The sequence below is a fragment of the Ochotona curzoniae genome, unplaced genomic scaffold (assembly GCF_017591425.1).
Source record: "Ochotona curzoniae isolate NIBS_2020 unplaced genomic scaffold, NIBS_Ocur_1.0 contig_430, whole genome shotgun sequence".
In the NCBI taxonomy this organism is placed as follows: domain Eukaryota; kingdom Metazoa; phylum Chordata; class Mammalia; order Lagomorpha; family Ochotonidae; genus Ochotona; species Ochotona curzoniae.
In genome coordinates this window covers 26,567,550-26,588,413 of record NW_024466219.1, presented here as the reverse complement: position 1 = coordinate 26,588,413, position 20,864 = coordinate 26,567,550, and the positions used below count along the sequence as shown (strand labels likewise).

Here is a 20,864-nt window from a genome sequence, read left to right as displayed (position 1 = left end):
AACCTGCAGCATTGGCTCTTTTCACCAGTGGTTAGAAAGAAGTGACTCTTCTCGACTCTGAGGAAACACCGTCTGCCATTCTCTTAGAACAAAGAGTTTTGCCATTCAGTATTCACCGTCAACCAGTAGTTTTTCAGAACGCCTTTATTTTTGAGACATCATGCTTTTCTGAGTCCAAAAGATTTATAAAATATAAAACATTTTCTGTGCATATTTTCTGAACAAGTTCATTTTAAAGAAATACACACAAGTCTTCCTCCACACATTATGTTGTGTGTGTATATATACATATATTTCTACTTTGTATATACATTATACATTACAGGAAATGCTGTACTTTTATACTTCTGATTTGACGCTAATTCTCCATGTTACTCTTTCACTCATTACCTGAATATTGGATGTCTAGTATTGTAAACAGCTCAGCTAAGCTGTGGTACTCAAGTACTATTTTCCATTAACAACTCCTGCACATCGGGGACACAGTGTATCTGAGGCCTCAGATGTGTACTTCCAACAGCGAGGGCATTTTTCTTTGGTGCTGGGCACGACAATTACTTTATATGAAGACTCTTCACGAATGTCACCACCTATAAATGAGATACATGACAGTATTTTGACAGCTCAGTTAACATGCAGCATTTTTTAACTGGTGTAGTATGTGATGCTTTCTCATTCCTCTCTTGGTAAAACGGGTCAGATGCTGCCCCACCTTCCCCTGAATAAAAACATGGTAAAAGCTGATAACAAGAGCTGAGGGATCTGAGACCCTAAGAAATGAACCAATTTTTGCCCAAGTAACTGAGTTGTGTCTGCTCAGGCAGAGCAGGCTTTCTAGCTCTTTACCCACCTATTGACTTTCCAGCTACCAAGATTTTAAAAACCAAGCTGTAGCAACAAATTTAGTGTCCTCAAAATAGCTATCTTAATACTATTAATACTCTTAAGGAAAAAAGTTTAAATTATCCTCATCTCTTAAGAGTTATTTATTTTTATTGCAAAGTCATATACAGAGAGGAGAAGAGAGAGTAACATCTTCCATCTGATGATTCACTCCCCAAGCAAGTGTAACAGCTGGGGCTGAGTTCAAGCTGAAGCTAAGAACCAGGAGCTGCTGCTGAGTCTCCCACATGGGTGCAGGGTTCCAAGGCTTTGGGCCGTCCACGACTGCTTTCCCAGGCCACAAGCTGGGAGCTGGAGACGGAATTAGAGTCTATGCTTATATGAGATCCCAGTGCATGCAAGGTGAGGACTTTAGCTGCTAGGCTACTATACCAGGCCCTGATAATTTAAACACTTTGTACAACTACAAAATAGTTTAACATTTAGAAAGAAAATTAAACCAGAATTTATTATCTGATCAGTGGTGCTAAAGCAGAACTTCAAACTGATGTAAATCAGTCCCCTACCTCCTGATGGTGAAAGATAGAGGCCATATCAGCTTTCCCAGAATACCTGTTTGCCCTGCTTGTTACTCTATTAATGCTGTTTCATGTACATTTCCATCCCAAAGGATGGATCTGGTTGATAATCCACTAAAAGATAATTACTAACAAAATGAGTTTTTCCAAGCTGGGCTAATAGAGGTACTCCATGTTGCCTTCCTCCAAAGCACAGGAGAACCAAATCAACAAATAGCCACATTTCAAGATGAATGCTCAGGAACACCAGAATTCAGTAAGGGAAAAAACCACAAACAACATGACACAGAGGCCTCAGACAAAGGACAAAGGCAATCAGCAGCTGACCACCTGGCCCTGCAGTCAGGGAGAATCTTCACTGCAGAACTAACAGCAGTGTTGGCAGAACTGACCTACCAAATGCCTGTGCAGGTGATCCCAGCTACAGGAGAAGGCCACAAGCATCAGTGACCAGTAAAGAGCCTCATGGAGAACTGGCCTGATTACAGGAGGCATTCACATTAGATCCCCTGGTCTGGCACCAGCGTGGAAGGAGTTCCTACTGGAATCCATACTGACCCTAGGTGATAGGAACACTCTATACAGCATAATCACTGGGACCCACAGACACTATCCCATTGGCAAGCAAGTTGCACCTCAGGAATCCCACTAGACCAAGACCAACAGTGACCTTAGCTGCGCCACGCCCGACCTCTAAGTATTTTTAAAATGCCTAAGATATACCACTGTGAGAAGGAGTTCAATACAACTTTTTCCTGGGGGTGGTACCATGGAATAGCCTTTACCTCAAGAGTGCTGGCATCAGTTCTTCAAATCCTGGTGCTAGTTCAAGCACCAGCTGTTCTATAACCAATGTAACTCCCTGGTAAGACTCTGGAAAAGGAATGCCTGGAAGAAGCTCCTGGCTTTGGCTAGCCGTTGTGGCCATTTGTGGGTGAATCAGTGGAAGGGTGATCTGTCTATTTTCTATGTAATTTTGCCTTTTGAATAAAAAATATTTTTGAAAGCTTCCTTACACCCTCATTAAGAATAGTTTAATAAGGGTGATCACTATGGTACAGCAAGTTAATGCCCCTGGTTAGAACGCCCACAGCACCCACAATGGAGTGTCTGGAATCATATCGTGAGTCTGCTTAAAAAAAATCATATATAATCTATTCCAAAGGCAGAGTTACAGAAACATGGAGAGAGGGCGAGAGAGATTTTCCATCCACAGGTTTACCCCCTTAAATGGTAACAGCAGCCATGGCTGGGCCAAGTCAAAGCCAGGAAGCTAGAACTTCACTTGGGTATTTTGAATCAGTGTCCATATGGGATGCTAGTGTTAAGTGTGGGGCTTAACACACTGAGCCACAATGTTGGCCCCAAGACTCTAATCCTGTTGTTTCTGATGCATCCTGGGGGGAAAACAGATGATGGAGCAGGTTCTGGAGCCCTGCCAACCATATGGGAGACCCTGATGGAGTTTAGGGCTCCTGCATTTAGCCTGACCAACCCCAACTATTGCAGGCATGTAGGAAATGAACTAATGAATGAAATACCTCTCTTTCTCTCCCTGCCTCTTTCAAATCCTCCTACCTTGGCCACTCTGCCTTTCAAATAATCACTAGCTAAATATTTTAATTTTGTGTGTACATAATAGGGAATTTTGGAATCAGTGATGGAGAGGGCTGGGTGGGACTTGGAAAGCACTGGAGGATTAAGTGTCAAAGGAGAGGATATTTCACATCGATGACAATTATTTATTCAAAGGAAATTAATCTCCTGCCTCTTCTAGTCCTCGCTCTCAGTTCCAAAGATTATTAGGTGGAGTATTTTTGAGAAATGCCTTGGGAATTGGCAAGAGTTTGTGCTGTCTCCCTGAAAAGACAGATTCTATCTGGAATCTAGCTGTCCAGCACAACGTTTGAGGTAACCTATCATTACTTAGTTCTACAGAGACCACATATTAATTTCAATCGCTTCTTACCTTCTAAATTGATGAGGAATGTTCCTTGAAGTTCAATTGCATCTTCACTTTTCTCTCGTGGTTCCTGAGCCAGTAGAGTTGACTGAGAAGCCATCATCAGTTCATTCAACTGAGAGGTGCTGGAAGTCTCCTCAGCTTGTAACATCTGGAAGTGAGCATGTGAAAGTGACTCTCTAAATTTTTATCATAGACTGCACATATGAAAATAGACACTATGGATTCTTATGTTTAGCAAGAAACCTTTTAGTACCACTAGTTTGACAGGTTTTTAACTGAAGCAATCAACCGTATTTAAGAATATATGCTTACCTTCCTTCACTTGCCTAAATGCTAGATGTCTCATTCCTAAGAGTCACAAAAGAATTCTACATTTACAATCCCATTTTACAAATGAGGAAATAGACAAAGAGAAGTTACCATGCTCTTATTCCTGTAAAAGTCCTCCTTGGAACAAGGATTAAGGAACTATTTAGAGGCCAACACTGTGGTATAGCAAGCAAGGCCACTTGTCTGCAACACGAGTGTCAAACACAGACACTGTCTCAAGTCTTGGAAACTTCACTTTCAATCCAAGAATACCAATGGTGGTAATATGAATACAAAGAACCCTTATGAAGTACACTGAATTTGAATGTCTGACACACTTTACATTCTTTACTGTAATTTTGATCTTCAAAATGATGTGTGAGCCTGCGTAGATATTCCTTTAGAAAGGAAAGCCTGGAACAGGTGTTTGGCACACGTGGTTAAGATGCCACCTGAGATGAAAGCATCCCATATCAGAGCGCCCAGTTTGAGTTATCCACCTTTTTCTTTAAAAGGTTTATTCATTTTTATTGCGAAGTCAGGTATACAGACAGGAGGAGGAGATGGAGACAGAGAGGAAGATCTTCCATCCAATGATTCACTCCCCAAGCAGCCACAACAGCCGGAACTGAGCCAATCCAAAGCCAGAAGCCAGGAGCTTCTTCCAGATCTCCACCGTGGATGCAGGGTCCCAAAGCTTTGGATCATCCTTGACTGCCTTCCCAAGCCACAAGCAGGGAGCTGGATGGAAAGCAGAGCCACCAGGAATAGAACCGGTGCCCATATGGGATCCCAGTGCATTTAAGGCGAGGACTTTAGTTGCTAGGCTACTGCACTGGGACTTATGAGCTCATCCATTTTCAATCCAACTTCCTGCTAATATGCACCCTAGCAGATTGCAGATCAGGGGAAACCCAGAGTGAATTCTGGGTTCCTGGCTTTGGTCTGGCCCAAATGTTCTGTTGCAGACATTTGGGGAGTAAAGCAGTGTATGGAAGATCTCTATATCTGCCTTTCTAATAAAATGAAAATAAATATTAAAAAAATATGTCGAAAAATCCATAAGAAAACAAGATTATGCTCTAAGTTTCAATATAAATGATCCAAAACAAGCTATATTCTTTTTAGCTTATCAAAAGACTGAAGTCTAAAAAAATGTAATCACATATGACAAAAAGACTAGGACTACACTGTGAAGATCTTCCCAGGGCATGCATTAACACTATGTTTTAATTGGAAACAGAGTGGACTTAAACTAACACCACTAATATGGGATGTACGCACCATATTTTACTGTTATCTTAACTACTGTGACAAACGCCCATTTTAATGCATAAATTTTTCAAAAAGAAAACTTTTTAATTTTACCAAAGAAAATACAATGGGTACTTCTCCGGAAATTGATACAGGCCGAATGGTTAAAACATATTCATTGCAAATCTGTTAAGCATTTAGACTAAACAGAAATTTTAAGACAGTAGGTTAAACTTTAAACCAATCTGGCCAATCTAAGAATTCCAAGAAGAAAATTATAATGGCCCTTTGCAAATAGTATGATCATTTTGAAGCACATATGATAATCTACTGTACTCAGCAACTTTTTTCAAGTTCTCACACAATTAAAGATGGAAATCTTACAACATTTGTTTTGAATCTGATCCAGGACAAAATTCTCAGAAAACTAGAACCTTTGTGTGGTACACTGCTACTGTCATAGGCTCATGGGTCACCTATCTGCTAACCAGTACTGAGGTCTTCACTGCCAACACAATGGTATGATACCTTCCACATCTCTAAAAAGTGACAGGTAAATGTTATGTAGACTGAGTATAATAATTTACAAGATAAAGGAAAGGGACACCCCTCCCCTCTTGGAAGCAGGAAGGAGAAATAGAAAATTTGGAAACAATGATCACACTCACTCTTCCCTAACCCTTGAGCCACCCATCCCACGCTGATCCACTATGTTATCCTCATCTAAATAAAAAGAAAAGGAGCACTGAGATGCAGAAAACAGTATTGGAGAAAAAAAGTATTTAGGCAGTTTAAGACAGCAAATCTCAGGAAAGCAGGATCTTAACAGTACCAGTTCCAAAGGTCCAAATGGCTGCATACCTCAATTATCTCAAAAAGCAGTCCAGGCTCGATCACAATGATAACCTCAAACTCAGCTGCATTTTTGCCAGGGATGCTTCCAAGGAACGAATCTCGCATTGCACATGCGCTCTCCACTGCTTCCTCCAAGCCAGGCTTCTTCCAGATAGAACTTGTACTGATCCACCCAGTGCGAAACACACTCTTAGGTTCTTAAAAACAAAAGCAAAAACTAACTCAGTTACACTTATTTTTCAACTGAAAGTTCTAACGATTAAATATTTACTTTTAATGCTAGTAATAACATTTACTAAAATGTTATTTATCATAGTCATCTGATGAAATATTAAGAAACTCATACTAGCTGTTTATAACACATTTATTTTAGCATTGAGAAATATGTTACATTTTCAACCAAGGATAAAATACATAGTAAGATATCAAAGAAAAAAAGATGCTTAGAAAAATAAAATAGGAATATCCTAGTATCAGCACTCATCCCCTATGGTTATTAAGCTTATAGTGATTTTCCCCCCTTTCTTAACTTCTGCTCCTAGTGTTGCTTAAATTTAGTTCAATTAGAATAGACAACCATAAGAAAAGTCATTTTAAAAAGCATACTGTGCCTTTTAATAAAATCTAAAATATATTGTGAAACATCTATAAATACGTTCACAAAAGAAGCTTCTCAACATTGTCATTTAAGAAAACACTATACATGGATTGAGCACCAAAAAGAAATGTATCCCGCTCTTGCACAGATAGGTTGAGAAACTATAAAATGACCAGGACACATTGGGACACAAAGCATTCATTGTCACAAGGTACATAAAAACTGAAGTTGTACTCTCATTAGGAATACTTCTCACTTAGAGAAATAACTAGATCTCCTTACCTTTAATGTAAGGTATGTGTTGGAATACTTCTTCAGCCAAGTGAGGAAGAATGGGAGCAAAAGAACGGACTATTACATCCAGGATTTTAGCTAATGCAGTCTGACAGGAGCGCCGTTTGGGATCATTCTCATTTTCACAATAAAGTCTGAATAAAAACAGAGATTGACAACAGGATAGCATCTGTCTCAAGTAAGTTTGCTCCTATAATATATGATTCTAAAGCCTCTCCTAATCAGAAAATAAAATTTCCTTTCTTTTTTAATTAAAGATTTGATTGATTTAAAAAGCAGAGTTGGTGAGGGAGAGACAGAGATTAACCAGTTGCTGGTTCAATCCTTAAATAGCTGTAACAGCCAGGGCTGGACCAGGCTCAAGTTAGCAGCCACAAGCTTCTTCCAGGTTTCCTGCGTGGGTGGCAAAGAGTCCAACCACTAGGGCCATCATCCATGGCTTTTCCTAGGCCATTAACAGGCAACTGGATAGGAAGTGGACCAGTGTCACAAGTGGTGGCTTTACCCGCTATTCCACAGCACTGGCACCCATAGCTTTTTGATAGCTTACCCTCTAATCCCTCCAAGTGTACACACCTCTTCAAACAACTCTCACTGTTTCACTATGTCCAATTCTGGTCCTCAAGTAGATGGCAAACTCTAGATTACTGTGTTAGAGGATAACTAATCTGTTAGTTGATGGCATTTAACATGCAACTTCCCAATCTACACAATGCTGCAGGTATCTTAAAGGAAGGAGTGGGAGTTATAATCCTCACATAACTGGTCATTAAGGTGCTGAGAGATTGGGTTGACACCTGACATTAAACTCATTGCTATAAAGATGTCACTGTCACAAAGGTAGAGCAAGACAGCAGCTGAACAAGATACTCTGATAATTACCTAAATAGAAATATCAATTTAAACAGCTATTCACACACCAAACCACTTTTTTTTTAAGTGAAAAAGCTGAGGAAGTTTATTAAGGGAAAAAAGAAAGAAAAGCAAAACATCCTGGCAGCATAGGGAGAGGTACCTAAAAGGGTCGTGTTTGAGGGCACATTAAGCCACTTTCACAAAAGCCACAGAAGCCAGGCCAAAGAGCACAGCACCTGGTTTTAAAATGGGAAAAGACATGAGGAAGAAAACAGAAAGCAAAGAGTTGCCTGTAATATCACTCTCCCAGCTCCAAGCCACAATCTGGAGAGCCACATTACCTCCCATGTCAAAACAAGAAATTAAGTTCAGTCTCAGACTTGATTCCAGTGCCAGGTCACTGTGGCAACATTCAAAATCAGGAGCACCCCATTGTCTTTCCCCAATGGGCATTCCTGTAGTCTAAATATTGGGACCTTCCACAGTCAGATGGCTGCCAGACGGCTCTGTCCAATGGTAGAGCAAGATTCCAGCAGCTGGTGAGCAAGGCACGAAGGGAACCATAGAACTTTGCCTTTGGGCCACTACTTTGAGTCCTAGTTCCCAGCAGAACCCGGAGCCCTCTACCCACCAGGTCAGCAACTTGCTGACAGAGGACTTGTCCCATCATCAGACAGAAACCCCCACTCCATTAGGATGTATTTGTTTCAGCAAATATCATTACCGGCTTCAAGTGTGCCTGATGCGCATCCCTGAGACTGCAGGCCTGGTGACAGTCGGCCCCAGATGTGATCTAGCGCAGCCCAAGTTCAGGTGGCCAAGAGGCTGCCTTTATCACACATCCACCAACTTCAGCGAGGAACCAGGGAATCACAGAACTGTATCTCTGGACTCCAGGCTGGGTTGGTAAAACTCAACAGTGGGTAGATCCTATGAGTCTCTGTGCCTGGCCAGAGGTGACCAAAGTATCTAAACTTGCCCCCAAATCAGGCAGACACCTGCACTTTGGTGAGATGAACCTGTTTCTGCATGAATTACTGCCAGCCTTACAGAAGGCCTGAGACACACACCCAAGTTTACACAGGGCATAGGGACCGAGATTCAAGTGAGTCTCACGTAAGTGACTGCTTTAGAACTGAGGGGCAGCTTCTCTTTCCCCACGTTCATACTTGGGCAGAGAACAAGTAACCTCCACAGAACTTGTGTGAGACTTAGTGCCTTAAATGTAATATCCAACACAGAGAAGATTCTAAAGATCCCTGTCTTCAGGATGGCATCTGCAAAGACTCTAGACCTGCTCTGCGGCCCAGGTTATCAGTCATGCGCCAGCAAGCATCATCAGGGCCTGACCAGAGCAACCCGGCATATGGGTCCACATCAGCAGCAAAAAAACAAAACATGACAGGTCTGCTCCATCCCCAGAAGAGACTTGTAAGATCAAACTGCTCCTTGTAGACAGTTTTCTAGTACATTCTGAACAAACTGAATTTGCCACGTGTATGAACTTGGGGTTTATTTTATGACAAACAGTGAAAACACATCAACAGCAAAAATGTGGCAAATCTTGATTTAGTGTGCCATCTAGTGCAGAATCAGCAGAAATATCCAGAGGTTCAGAGAAAGCAGAGTACTGAGAACTTCTGGCAAGACAAAGTCCAAATGAGATTGTTCACCAAGCGTCAACAATTTCCAGGGATCCACTGCCTCACCTAATGACCAAACATCTAGAAACTGAAAAGTTTAATGTTTGCATGAAGATTTCAAAATACTGGCTTTAAGGAAATTCAGTGAACTCTATCAGGAGTAGTTTAATGCTCTAAGTGACAGACTTAATAGTGATGGAAGAAATAAAGGAAAACCAAACAAAACTTTGTCAACTGAACAATATACTAAACAAAATTTAAAACAGAGCATATCAACAGCAACACACATCAAACAGCAGGAAGAATTGGTAAGCTCAAAGACATTATTTGAAAATACACAGTTGAAAAAAAAATAAGAAGAATAAAATGGATCTTATAAAAATGTGGGGATGGCATGAAAAAAGCAAGTCTCAGAGCCTGCACAATGGTGTAGCAAGTTAAGCTTCGCCCACCATGCCAGCATTCCATATTGGCACCAGTGAGTCCTGGCTGCTCCACTTCTGCTACAGCTCTCTGTCCTAGAAACAAGAATGACCCCAAGTATTTGTGCTCCTATGCTCACATGGAAAACAAAGATGCAGTTCCTGGCTCCTGGCTTTGCCTGACCAGGCCAAGTGTGACCACCTGGGAATGAACCAGCAGATGCAGGCTCGCTGTCTCTCTCTCTCTCTCTCTCGCTGTCTCTCTCTCTCTCTCTCTCTCTCTCTGCCTTTCAAGCAAAATTAAATATGAGAAAATATCTGAATGGTTGGGTTTTAAGAGGGACCTGAGAATACCAAAGAAATAAAAAGAAAATTGCACAAGATAATAAAATGCTTTCCACTCCAGAAAAAGATACAACTATCAAAGTACAGGAAGGTCAAAGGTTGCAAATCAGAGTCAATCTAATCAAGCACACTCAATATAAATTTTAATTAAGTCTGCCAAGGTTAAAGATAAAGAGAATATTCTCAACGTTGCAAATGAAAGAAACAACACCTAAAAAGGCTGCAGACTTCTCAGCAGAAACCATATGGGTCAGAAAGGAGAAGGACAAGACTGAACAAAAGAAGTACCAGCCAAGAATGCTGTACCCTAAACAAAGCCATTCTTTAGAAATGAGGGAACAAGAAGGCCAACTCCATTGAAAGCAAGAGAACCTGCCACCACCAGACCTGTCTTACGTGAACCATTAAAGTTCTTGAAGCTGAAAGACAAACTAATGAATCAGAAGACAAGAAGACAATAGGAGAGTAAAAAGCTCACTAGTGAGAGCAACTAAACAGACAAATCCAGAATGCTACAATACTGTAAGCACGGTATATTTATAATTCATAGCTTTAATAGGAAAATTAGAGAACAAAAGTGCAAATTATTAAAGAAATAGAAAGTAGAGAAAGAAGAAAAATGGAAAATCAATATTTACAAATGTGAGGTGGAATGGGGTGCAAATATAGTTTCTTCATTAAACGTGTTTATTTTCCTGTCTTTATACTGGATGTTAAGTTGCTATCACCCCAAAGTAACTTGATATAACCAAAGATGTTTTTGGTAAGACTCAGATAACAAAATAAAAGCCTATAAAAGATTTACTGAAAATAATAAGAAACAAAAACACACAGACCTAGGGGAAAAATCCAAAAAGAAAGATGGTGAGAGGGACAAAAAAGAAAGGGACTACAATAAAACTAGACAACAGGGATGGACATTCGGCCAGCTAAGCTGCTGAACAGGCTGCTGACACCACAATATCACCTCTGCTCCCAACTCCAGTCTCGTGTTAATGTGTGTTCTGGGAGGCTCAGCAGTTAGGTAAATACCAGTCAAAAGGGAGAGCCACGAGGAGTCCCAGTTTCCTGGTTTTAGTCTGGCCATGCCAGCTTGTTGCAGGCACAGGGTGACTGAACAATTGAATGGAATATATTTCCTTCCAACCCCCTTCTGTTTTTGCCCTTCAAATACAATAAATATATTAAAAAAAAAAAAGGCAAAAGACAGTACTGACAAAAATGTAGAAAAAAGGATAAAACTTGGTGGGTACATAAATTAGCACAACCACTGTCAAAACAGTAGGGAGGTGACTCAAAAAGCCAAAAACAGAACCATTATATGATCCACAATCTCATCACCAGGTATATATTCAAGATAAATGAAATCACTATGTTAAAAAGTGCAATTCCCAAATTTACTGCAGTGCTATTCTCAACAGCCAATAGAAACAACTTAAATGTCCACCAACTGATGATCAGATAAAGAAAATGCAGCATACACACAGATTGGAATACTATGCAGCCATACAAAATGATGAAATCTTGTCATTTGCATCAACATGGAATTGGAGATCACTGTGTTGAGTCAAGTAAGCACAAAAACATAAGAATGGTATGGTCGGGCCGAGCACCGTGGCCTAGTGGCTAAAGTCCTCGCCGTGAAAGTGCCGGGATCCCATATGGAAGCCAGTTCTAATCCCAGCAGCTCCACTTCCCATCCAACTCCCTGCTTGTGGCCTGGGAAGGCAGTCGAGGACAGCCCAGGACCTTGGGACCCTGCACCCATGTGGGAGACCCGGAGGAGGCTCCTGGCTTCTGGCTTCTGATTGGCACAGCAACGGCCGTTGGCTCACTTGGGGAGTGAATCATCAGACAGAGGATCTTCCGCTCTGTCTCTCTTCCTCTCTGTATATCTGACTTTGTAATGAAAATAAAATAAATCTTAAAAAAAAAAAAGAATGGTATGGTCTCACTTATACGTGCAGCATAAAGAGTTATCTCACAGGATTAAAGAGAATAAAACAGCTGTTCCCAGAGACTTGGGAGTACAGACAGAGGCAGAGTAAAGGGTACAACGGTATACTTAGACAGGAGATGATACTATTGCGTAACAAGATGACCAGAATTATTGTCAGCCCAAGAAAATGTTAAATGTTTGTTTACCATGATTGTACATTGCTGAGTGTATACAGATGATAAAACATCAATGCTACCCAAAAATATTTTAAAATTTTATGTCTCTAAAAAAAAAAAGAAAACAAGAAGAGAGGAGAAGAATTGGGGAAGAGAATAAAGGGGAGCGGAGAAGAGAGGGGAGAAGAAACAAGAGGAAAGAGGGAAAGAAAAGAAAAAATGACACAGAAACATTAACAGGCAAATCATCCTTCTGGGGATCTGGACAGCTGGAGTCCCATCGTCCCTGTGGGAGCAGGATCAAGTCCCGACTGCTCCACTTCTGACCCAGCTCTCCGCTTACGACCTGGGAAAGCAGGGGAGAAATGTCCAAGTCCTCGGGCCCCTGCGCCCACATGGGAGACCCGGAGGGAAGATCCTGGCTCCTGGTTTCAGACAGGCTCAGCTCTGGCTATTGCAGCCATCTGGGGAGTAAATCAGCAGATAGAAGACCTCTGTCCCTGTCTCCTCCTCTCTCTCTGTAAAAACTACCCTTCAGATAAAAATAAATTTTAGAAAAAAAAAAAAAGATAGCACTTAACATCAGGCCTTCCACAGAATATAATATTACACAGTTTTCTTAGGAAATTTCTTGTATTTTTGTCTCTTCAATTAAAGATCCGGAAATTCCTGAAAACAGTATTATGTTTACTCTCTCACGTTAGCAACTATTACTTCATGAACACACTCTTTATAAAACACCACTAGGTGTTTTATGTATATTATCTCTTTTCATTCTCAAAACTATATCATATGATTATCCTTAAAGATGAAACTTGGGCAGGTTGCCCCAAATCACGAAGCTAAGAAGTAGCAAGTCGAAACGCAGAATCACACTTGACCCCAGATCCCAGCTACATCCCCAACATTTGCCAAACGCGAACTAGACATTTAGTAGAAATTTGTTGAGCATTTTAACATTTAGTCATACCTACCTATCTTTGATGATGCTGAAATAAAAGTTGGAGAGCTCTCTTGTATAAAATGCTCGCAACAGCCGAGTAACCTTTCCAAAATCATATTGTTTGTACGACTCAGAAATCTAGGGAACAAAAGCAAAACAAATGTGGAAGCGGAGATAAACAACTGAACATGAAAATCACCAGGATCCAAATAGGTTTCAAAAGCAGACAAGCACAAATTAGGCACAAAACAAAACAAATTCTTCAGTGTCTTTCAAGCATCATTTCTGAAAAAAAAAAACAAATTCATATAATCAAAAACACCTGTTTGCTCCCTAGGGTCTACAAAAGAACACTTACCAGGAGAGAGGATCAGGATTTAAATGATGAAGTTACATTTTTAAAGCAGCCTGGAGTAAAGGTTACCAACTATTCACGAATGCTCCCCCATTTACACCTCATCAATTTCTGATTTAGGTAAAAATCAGCATTTATGCTTCTAATTTGAGTATATCCGGAAGCTAAAGACATTTTCAATTTTGACAAAACACAAACTATCTGTGCTTCTATATAAATAAACAATGTTTTACAAAACACGTAAGTAACTTCAGCTATTTTTATATTTTATTCCATAGAGCACTTTTGTAGCAACTCTTACTTAATTTTGTCTTGTTGAACAAATAAAGTTACTTTCAAAAGAGAAAAAAAAACACTGGCCTAACGCCAAGCAGGGCCTACCGCTCGCCCACGCGGCTCTCTCTTGAGAACTTAGGACGCATGCCGGAACACTTCACAACCGGTTGAAGCAGAACAGAATTCAGCAAGTGTAATTTATCGAGAGTATGATAGCAACTATTCCTAACAAGACTTGTTTAACACAGATAAAACTAAAATTTTAACAAACAAGAATACTGATACTGTTGTTTTCCAAAAGCCTATTGTTTCACACTTACCTTGCTTGCTAAGTCCTGAAGTAAGTGTAGCATATACTGGTCTATGATGTACATATTGTCCACAGGGACAGAATCTGTTTCAGGGTTGAAATCAGCCAAATTACCCAAAAGAAAGCGGAGTGTATTCCTAAGCTGTTCGTGGTGAGAAAAATTACAGTTAAAGTTTATGAGAGGTTATTGATTTTTACTGAAAACTTTCTATTTTATAACCACCTAAGTCCATCCAACTCTTAGAGAATTTTAACGGGTTATGTTTCTTACCATATCATTCCTAAATAAGAATACACATGCAAACAAAAAACAAACAGAAAATCCTCAAACTCACATTCCAATAGCTTATTTTTGGATCCACAGTTGAAGACTGAATATCCACTTTATTTCTTTATAATACTAGGACAACAATCACCTTTTAGTATCCTAGTTTATCCGTAGCTGAGAATGTTATTTCAACTTTTTTACAGGTGAAAATGATGGCAAAAGGAAGGCACAGCTTGAGATGCTATTCCCTGTTTGGGGTCCCTGGGTTCAATCCCAGCTCTGCCTCTGATCCCAGCCTCTGGCTAATAGACTCCCTAGCACATGCAGCGGATAGCGTAAGTAGTTGGGTTCCCACCCAACTTTCCCACATGGGACACCCGAGTTGAATTCCAGACTCCTAAATTTGGTTTGGCCATGTCACAACAGTTTTTGGCATTTAAGAAGCGAACCAGTAGATAAAAGATCTATGTCGATCTATTTCTGTGTCTTTCAAACAAATAAAACAAAAAAAAATGTTAAATAGAATAAATGTAAACTTATTAAGTACTTAAAATGTATACAAAGTTAATGCAAAATTGTATATGACACAATGTATAAAATGTAAAGATGTTATATGAAATTATTATACATATCAATTATCTTAAATTAACAGAGGAAATTTTACAATGCTCACAGCCTCTCATTTTCAAGTAAAATGTATCTTAATTTTATAAACGATAATTTAGAAAACTTCTCATTAAGAAGAATAACGATGCTAACCTTGCTAATATCATCCCTAGCAGCATTCAGGGCAGATGGACCAATCGTCACTTCAGTGAAGACGTTAGACTCAGCTACCCACCAGCGAAGAACATCAGCACCATAAGGAGGCTCTTTGTTCTGATCCTTTTGATTGAAAAAAAAGATACAAAGACTTTCAATTTCAACTAACAGAAAAAATATTTTATTTCACTACAATAAAATACAGGCAGACAGTCTCAAATCAAGACTCTTCAAAAGAATACATTCTGGAATCTTAATATATTCAACACACTGATGCTAATGCTTCATCTCTTTGCTAGTCATGTCTGAATCCACCTGTCTTAGTGTTTATGCACAAGGCAGTGCAGTGTCCCCATGCTGGGTAAGGGGAGGACATGAACTGCCTGCCTTCCCTTTCAGCCTTCATTGCCTAGCAACTCAGTACTCAAATCACAACTGATAACAGGAAAAGAAGGCAGTCAAAAGTCATAGCACTAAAGTAATAGTCACAATTTCTTTTATGAAAGCAACTCAAAAAAAAAAAAAAAACACTGCAAGTGATCAATTTGAGATGTGATGTGACAATCAAGTAAAAACAATTTCCAAGCATATAATAATGAAATATGCATTTATGTAAAAGTTGTAATCTCATTCATTTCTTATACAATTCTCTTTTAACTGCAAAATTAGTTTACATTTTAAACACTCAGATGGGGCCAATGTGGTAAACTAACAAATAAAGTCACTGACTTCCAACACTGGCATCCCCTATGGGTCACTGGTTCCAGTCCCAGCTACTTCACTTCTGATTCAACTAGTGGCTAAAGCAACAGAAAGTGGCCCAAATCCTTGGACCCCTAACAACCCTCATGGGTGACTTGAAGGAAGCTTCCGGCTACCGACTTCAAACTGGTCCAGCTCCATCTGGAGAATGAACTGGTGCAACTGTCTCTCTGACCCTCTCTATCTCTCTCTTTGTAAACTCTGTCATTAAAATAAATAAATAAATCTTGTGTAAAAACTCATCGATTATGTATGATTCAGGACCTAACCAGAAACCCTGACTTGAAATGACTCAAAAGGCCATAATCCTTTTTTTATTAAGATCATATATTATATAAGAATCTGTTTTTTGGTATAAAAGGTTAGCTTTTCTAACTGAAATAATTAAGAGTTGTGGTTATCAATTTTAGAAATTTGCAATATAAACATGAGATTTAGGAAGCCACCTACTTGCCCTCCATTGATGACAACATCAGGATTAACAACATTCCCTAGAGACTTAGACATCTTCTCACCCTTTTCTCCGAGGGTAAACCCATGAACAACCACTGTCCTAGGAAGATAAACCAGATGATTTTAGTAAGCTCAATTATTCTAAGACAAATGACAGCTTAAAAAAAAGTATACCTTAACTTGAACAGAAAACAAGATTTTTTTCTTAACAGATTAAAGCTTTTCTGGAAAGACTTTTAGCAGCTTACTTATGAACACAAAACAGGAAACTATACTTCAACACAGAAAAACTTCCAATGTTTTCATGTACTAAATCAAGTATTTCCTGAGCTAGTGTTATCTACTGCTTTGGATCACTCAAGTAACCAGTACAAGAGTATCTTCAACTATAGATTATCCCATCAAAGTTATCATAGTCAATTTAAGAAAAACTAATTATCTCCTGCATTAAAAAATATATATTTAGTTGAAAGTCAAAAAATATTTAGTTGAAAGCCAAAGTAACAAAAAACAGAGAAATCTTCCACCCACTGATCCACTCCTTAAATACCACAATGCTCCAGGAGACGAGCTCAAGGCCAGGATATGGATCCCCTCCAGGGTACAGGAGTCCAAGTACTTGGGCCATCTTCTCTGCTTTCCCAGGCTCATTAGCAGGGAGCTGGACAGGTAGTAGAGTACCCGGGATTCAAACCAGCACCCACATGAGATGTCAGTGCCGCAAGCAGAATCACAGTGCTGGTATGTGGTGGAGTAGGCATTGGCTTTTCAAAGCATGTCACGCAAAAAGCATAGCATGCAAATTGCTCTGCTGCATGTTCTCATTGTAAGGCAGCAAAAATCAACATTTGCCAAGTTATTTTAAACTGGGCAATATTCCATTAGAATTTCAAAAGTTGTTTTCAAGTGAACTGTGAAACAAAGTGTTTAATTTTAAAATGCTTTGGTTTCACCATAGTAATTTGAACATATACACACACATATATATATATATAAACAATTAGCATATATGATAAAATGAATTTTCTCCACATTTATTTAAAAGCTGCAACAAAGGCAATGTTGTCTTGGAAAGGAAGGAAACAGAGTCACAAGTAAATTCTTTTAAACTGAAAAAAAAAAAGAAGCTAAATTAAGCTAAACTATGATTGTAAAGTGGGGACTTGGTGATTTTTATTGGAAACTCCTGCAGATCTGCCGTGCAGGAATGATCAGGAGTGCTGTCATGGAGAAGGTCTGTCTCCAATAACACTTTCCTGACACTGCTCTGATAAAGCTTTGATAAAATTTCTCAAAATACTCACGTAACAAGCAGAAACTACTATTCTCCGGCTCTCAAGAAAATTAAATACCTTAAGCATACCAAAAACTGTTGCTATGACCACTGCTTTTGCTCTGACTGGCTAACTTCTAGTTCTTGGTAGTCACTACTTTGATAGTGATGTGCCTTTAGGATTGTAAGACGAAAGCCATGTATCTTCTCCTATTGCAATTTTTTTTTAAAGATTTATTTTTATTATTTTTTTATTGGAAAGGCGGATATACAGAGAGGAGAGACAGAGAGGAAGATCTTCCGTCCGGTGATTCACTCCCCAAGTGAGCGCAACGGGCCGATACTATGCCGATCCGAAGCCAGGAGCCTCTTCCGGGTCTCCCACGTGGGTGCAGGTTCCCAAAGCTTTGGGCCGTCCTCGACTGCTTTCCAAGGCCACAGGCAGGGAGCTGGAAGGGAAGCGGGGCTGCCGGGATTAGAACCGGCGCCCATATGGGATCCCGGGCGTGCAAAGCGAGGACCTTTAACCACTTGCGCCACCGCGCCGGGCCCTGCAATCTTTTTTTTTAAGATTTATTATTAGGAACAGCATGGTGGCGAGTTAAGCTGTTTACTGCAATGCAGATATCCCATATGGGCACTGGCTGAAGACCCAGATGCTCCCCTTTTAATAACAGCTCCCTAGTATACCCGGGGAAAGCTGTGGAAGATCGCCCAAGTACTACTTGGGCCCTGCCACTCCATGGGAGATAAAGTTGCTGGCTCCTGGATTCAGCCTCATCCATCCACAGCCATTACAATCATGTGAAATGTAAGCCAGCAAATGGAAGATCTCTCTCTCTCCCCATCTAACTCTACCTTTTGAAATAAATAAATATTTTATAAAACCTGGTGGAGGCAGCATTGTGGCACAGTTAAGCCACTGCCTGCAATGACAGTATCATATAGAGACACCTGTTCAAGCCATGATTGCTTTTCTCATCCAGCTTCATGCTTATGCCCTGGTGAAAAGCAGAGCCCAAGTGACCTGGCCTCTGCCACCCACATGGGAAATCTAGATAAAGTCCCAGTCTTGCTTTTGCAGTCACTTGTAAAGTAAGTCACTTAATCAAAGACCTTTCTCCATGAACTCTGTCTTCAAAATCAATACGTCTTTCTAAAAATGTATGTATATACATGAATATGTCTATGTATTCATGTGAAGGGTAGTGAAACAGAGAAGAGATAAAGAGAAACACACTGCCCATTCCCCAACTGGGAACAACAGCAGAAAGTCACATTGAAAGCAGAGCAGCTAAGGCTGGAAGTGGCACTGATACGGGATGCCCACACAAGGCTTAACTCCATCCTCACAACACAGACTTCCGTTACAAATGTCTCAAGAAACGTCTCAGGGATAGATGTCGTGGCGTAGCCAGCTAAGCTTGGTATGCTCACATCCCTTTGACGAGTGCCAAACTGAGACTCAGCTATTCTACATTTTAACACTGCAACTGGGAAGGTAGAAGTTAATAGCCTAAGTATTTCGGAGTCCTGTCATCCACAGGGAAAACCAGGATGCAGTTCCAGGCTTCTGGTTTCATCCTGGCCCATGCCTGACTGGCTTTTTGTGTTTGTATTAAACATTTATTTTTATTGCAAAGTCAAATATACAGAGAGGAGGAGAGACAGAAAGAGAGAAAAATCTTCCATCCACTGACTGGTTCACTCCCGAAGTGTCCACAACAGCCAAAGTAGGACAAGGAGACTAGCTTTTGTTGATGCCTGAACTATGCTGAACCTACCACTTCACCTCACTGTGTTTGTCATCACAATACATTTCCTTTTCAGACCCATCAGCACAGTGCTTCACATGTTAGCAAATACTTAGAAGAGGTAGGCAAAAAATGCAGATTTGCTTAGTTCAGGTATAAATACTTACTTAAAAGGTGCTTTTTTCCTTGTTGCCACACTTGTTAATAAAGAAGACTGAAACCATCCTCCAAGCTGATCTTTTCCTTCCAAATATAAATCTGCTCTTTGATCAGTACCTGAAATCCATACATATACACACAATTTAATTAAAAGAAAAATGAAGTTGTATCAATGTTTAAATAAACTCAATCACTATTAAGCTCTACCCATTGCATTCACATGAACTCTTACCCTCAATGACAGTTTGATAATCAACATAAATATTATAACTTTTCCCCAGCTGTAGATAATTGCCTAGGTTTACCCTGTACCTAGGCAAATGCTAAACTGCTGGGAGAAAATCCACCAACAGCTGGCTCCAGTTCTGGGACAGTTTAATGCCAATTCTGTGTTAACTGTATCAGTTTGCCAGCACAGATGCTTTTTAAATTTTTGTTTTAATTAAGACTTAGAGGAATGAGGGTGGAAAACCCACCATGCCACCATGGATACTCGCTGACCAGGGTCACCCCACTGCCATCACCATCACATCCTTGAAGAGGGAAGTGGTGTGCACTGCTAGGAGTAGGGGACTGCAGACAGGTCAGAATGGGGGCCACTAACAGCCTGACACGTATTAAATTATTACTGGGGGATTTCACAGACCAGGATACTATACACATAGGTAACTGAGATAGCTGAAATGAGTTAAATCAGAAAGGGGAATCCATAGGGCCACCCTGGGTCAGTCCTAAGCAGCCACATGCATGTACAACAGCCAGGACTGAGGGTAGGCTGGGCCAGGGTAGGCTGCAGGATCCACCAGCAAGAACTGGGATTAGAAGCACTCTGGGCAGGGCTAAGCCTTTGCACCAACTAACATATACAAAAGCAGGTGCTGGGGGCAGGACAAGTTGGGCTGGGTTGCAGAATCCACTGGAGAGAGCTGGGACTGGGGGTAGGCCAGGCCAGGCCAGGCCAGGTTAGGCTGCAGCACCCACCAGAATGCACAAGAACTAAGGTTGAAGGCAGGCCAGGTAGGGAATCTTTGGGTACAATCCCCCTAGAACACAACCAACCACCAGAGTTCACGAGAGCCAGGGTTAGTGGTGAGTGGGTTGTGTTAGGCCACAGCTTCCACTGAGAACAGGGGCTGGGAGTGAGAACAGCAGGAGTTTGTAGAGGTCCTGCAAACAGGCTGCAGCACCCATCAGTGAGCTCCGCAACTGAGGCTGGGAGCAGGCCAGGCTAGGTCCCAACACCCACTGGTACATGCAAGAAGTGGGGCTGGAGCCAACTGGGTTGCAAGAGGCTGCAACATCTCCCAACACACATGAAAACTGGGACAGGGAACAGGCCAGTAAGGGTTCTTTGAGGTAACCCCAATTTGGCTGCAGGACTCCGCAGTACATGCAAGAGCAAAGCCTGCGAGCTGGGTTACATCACCCACCGGTTTGCATGAGAGTCAGGACATTTCTTTATTGCAATTGGA

At 40.6% G+C, this 20,864-nt stretch overlaps 1 protein-coding gene across 1 annotated transcript in view; it reads right to left on the bottom strand.

The window, feature by feature from the left end:
• Window positions 1-126: 126 nt before the first annotated feature.
• The window catches only part of IARS2 (isoleucyl-tRNA synthetase 2, mitochondrial), a 52,662-nt gene continuing 31,924 nt past the window's right edge, over window positions 127-20,864 (bottom strand). Inside the window, exons 15-23 of the mRNA XM_040985705.1 lie at window positions 19,401-19,509; window positions 16,204-16,306; window positions 14,989-15,114; window positions 13,972-14,103; window positions 13,052-13,158; window positions 6,686-6,831; window positions 5,812-6,002; window positions 3,391-3,535; window positions 127-590 (exon numbers count right to left, since the gene is read on the bottom strand). Of these exons, the coding sequence (XP_040841639.1) occupies window positions 448-590; window positions 3,391-3,535; window positions 5,812-6,002; window positions 6,686-6,831; window positions 13,052-13,158; window positions 13,972-14,103; window positions 14,989-15,114; window positions 16,204-16,306; window positions 19,401-19,509 (1,202 nt within the window). The 3' untranslated portion in view covers window positions 127-447. The remainder of the gene's footprint in view (window positions 591-3,390; window positions 3,536-5,811; window positions 6,003-6,685; window positions 6,832-13,051; window positions 13,159-13,971; window positions 14,104-14,988; window positions 15,115-16,203; window positions 16,307-19,400; window positions 19,510-20,864) is intronic.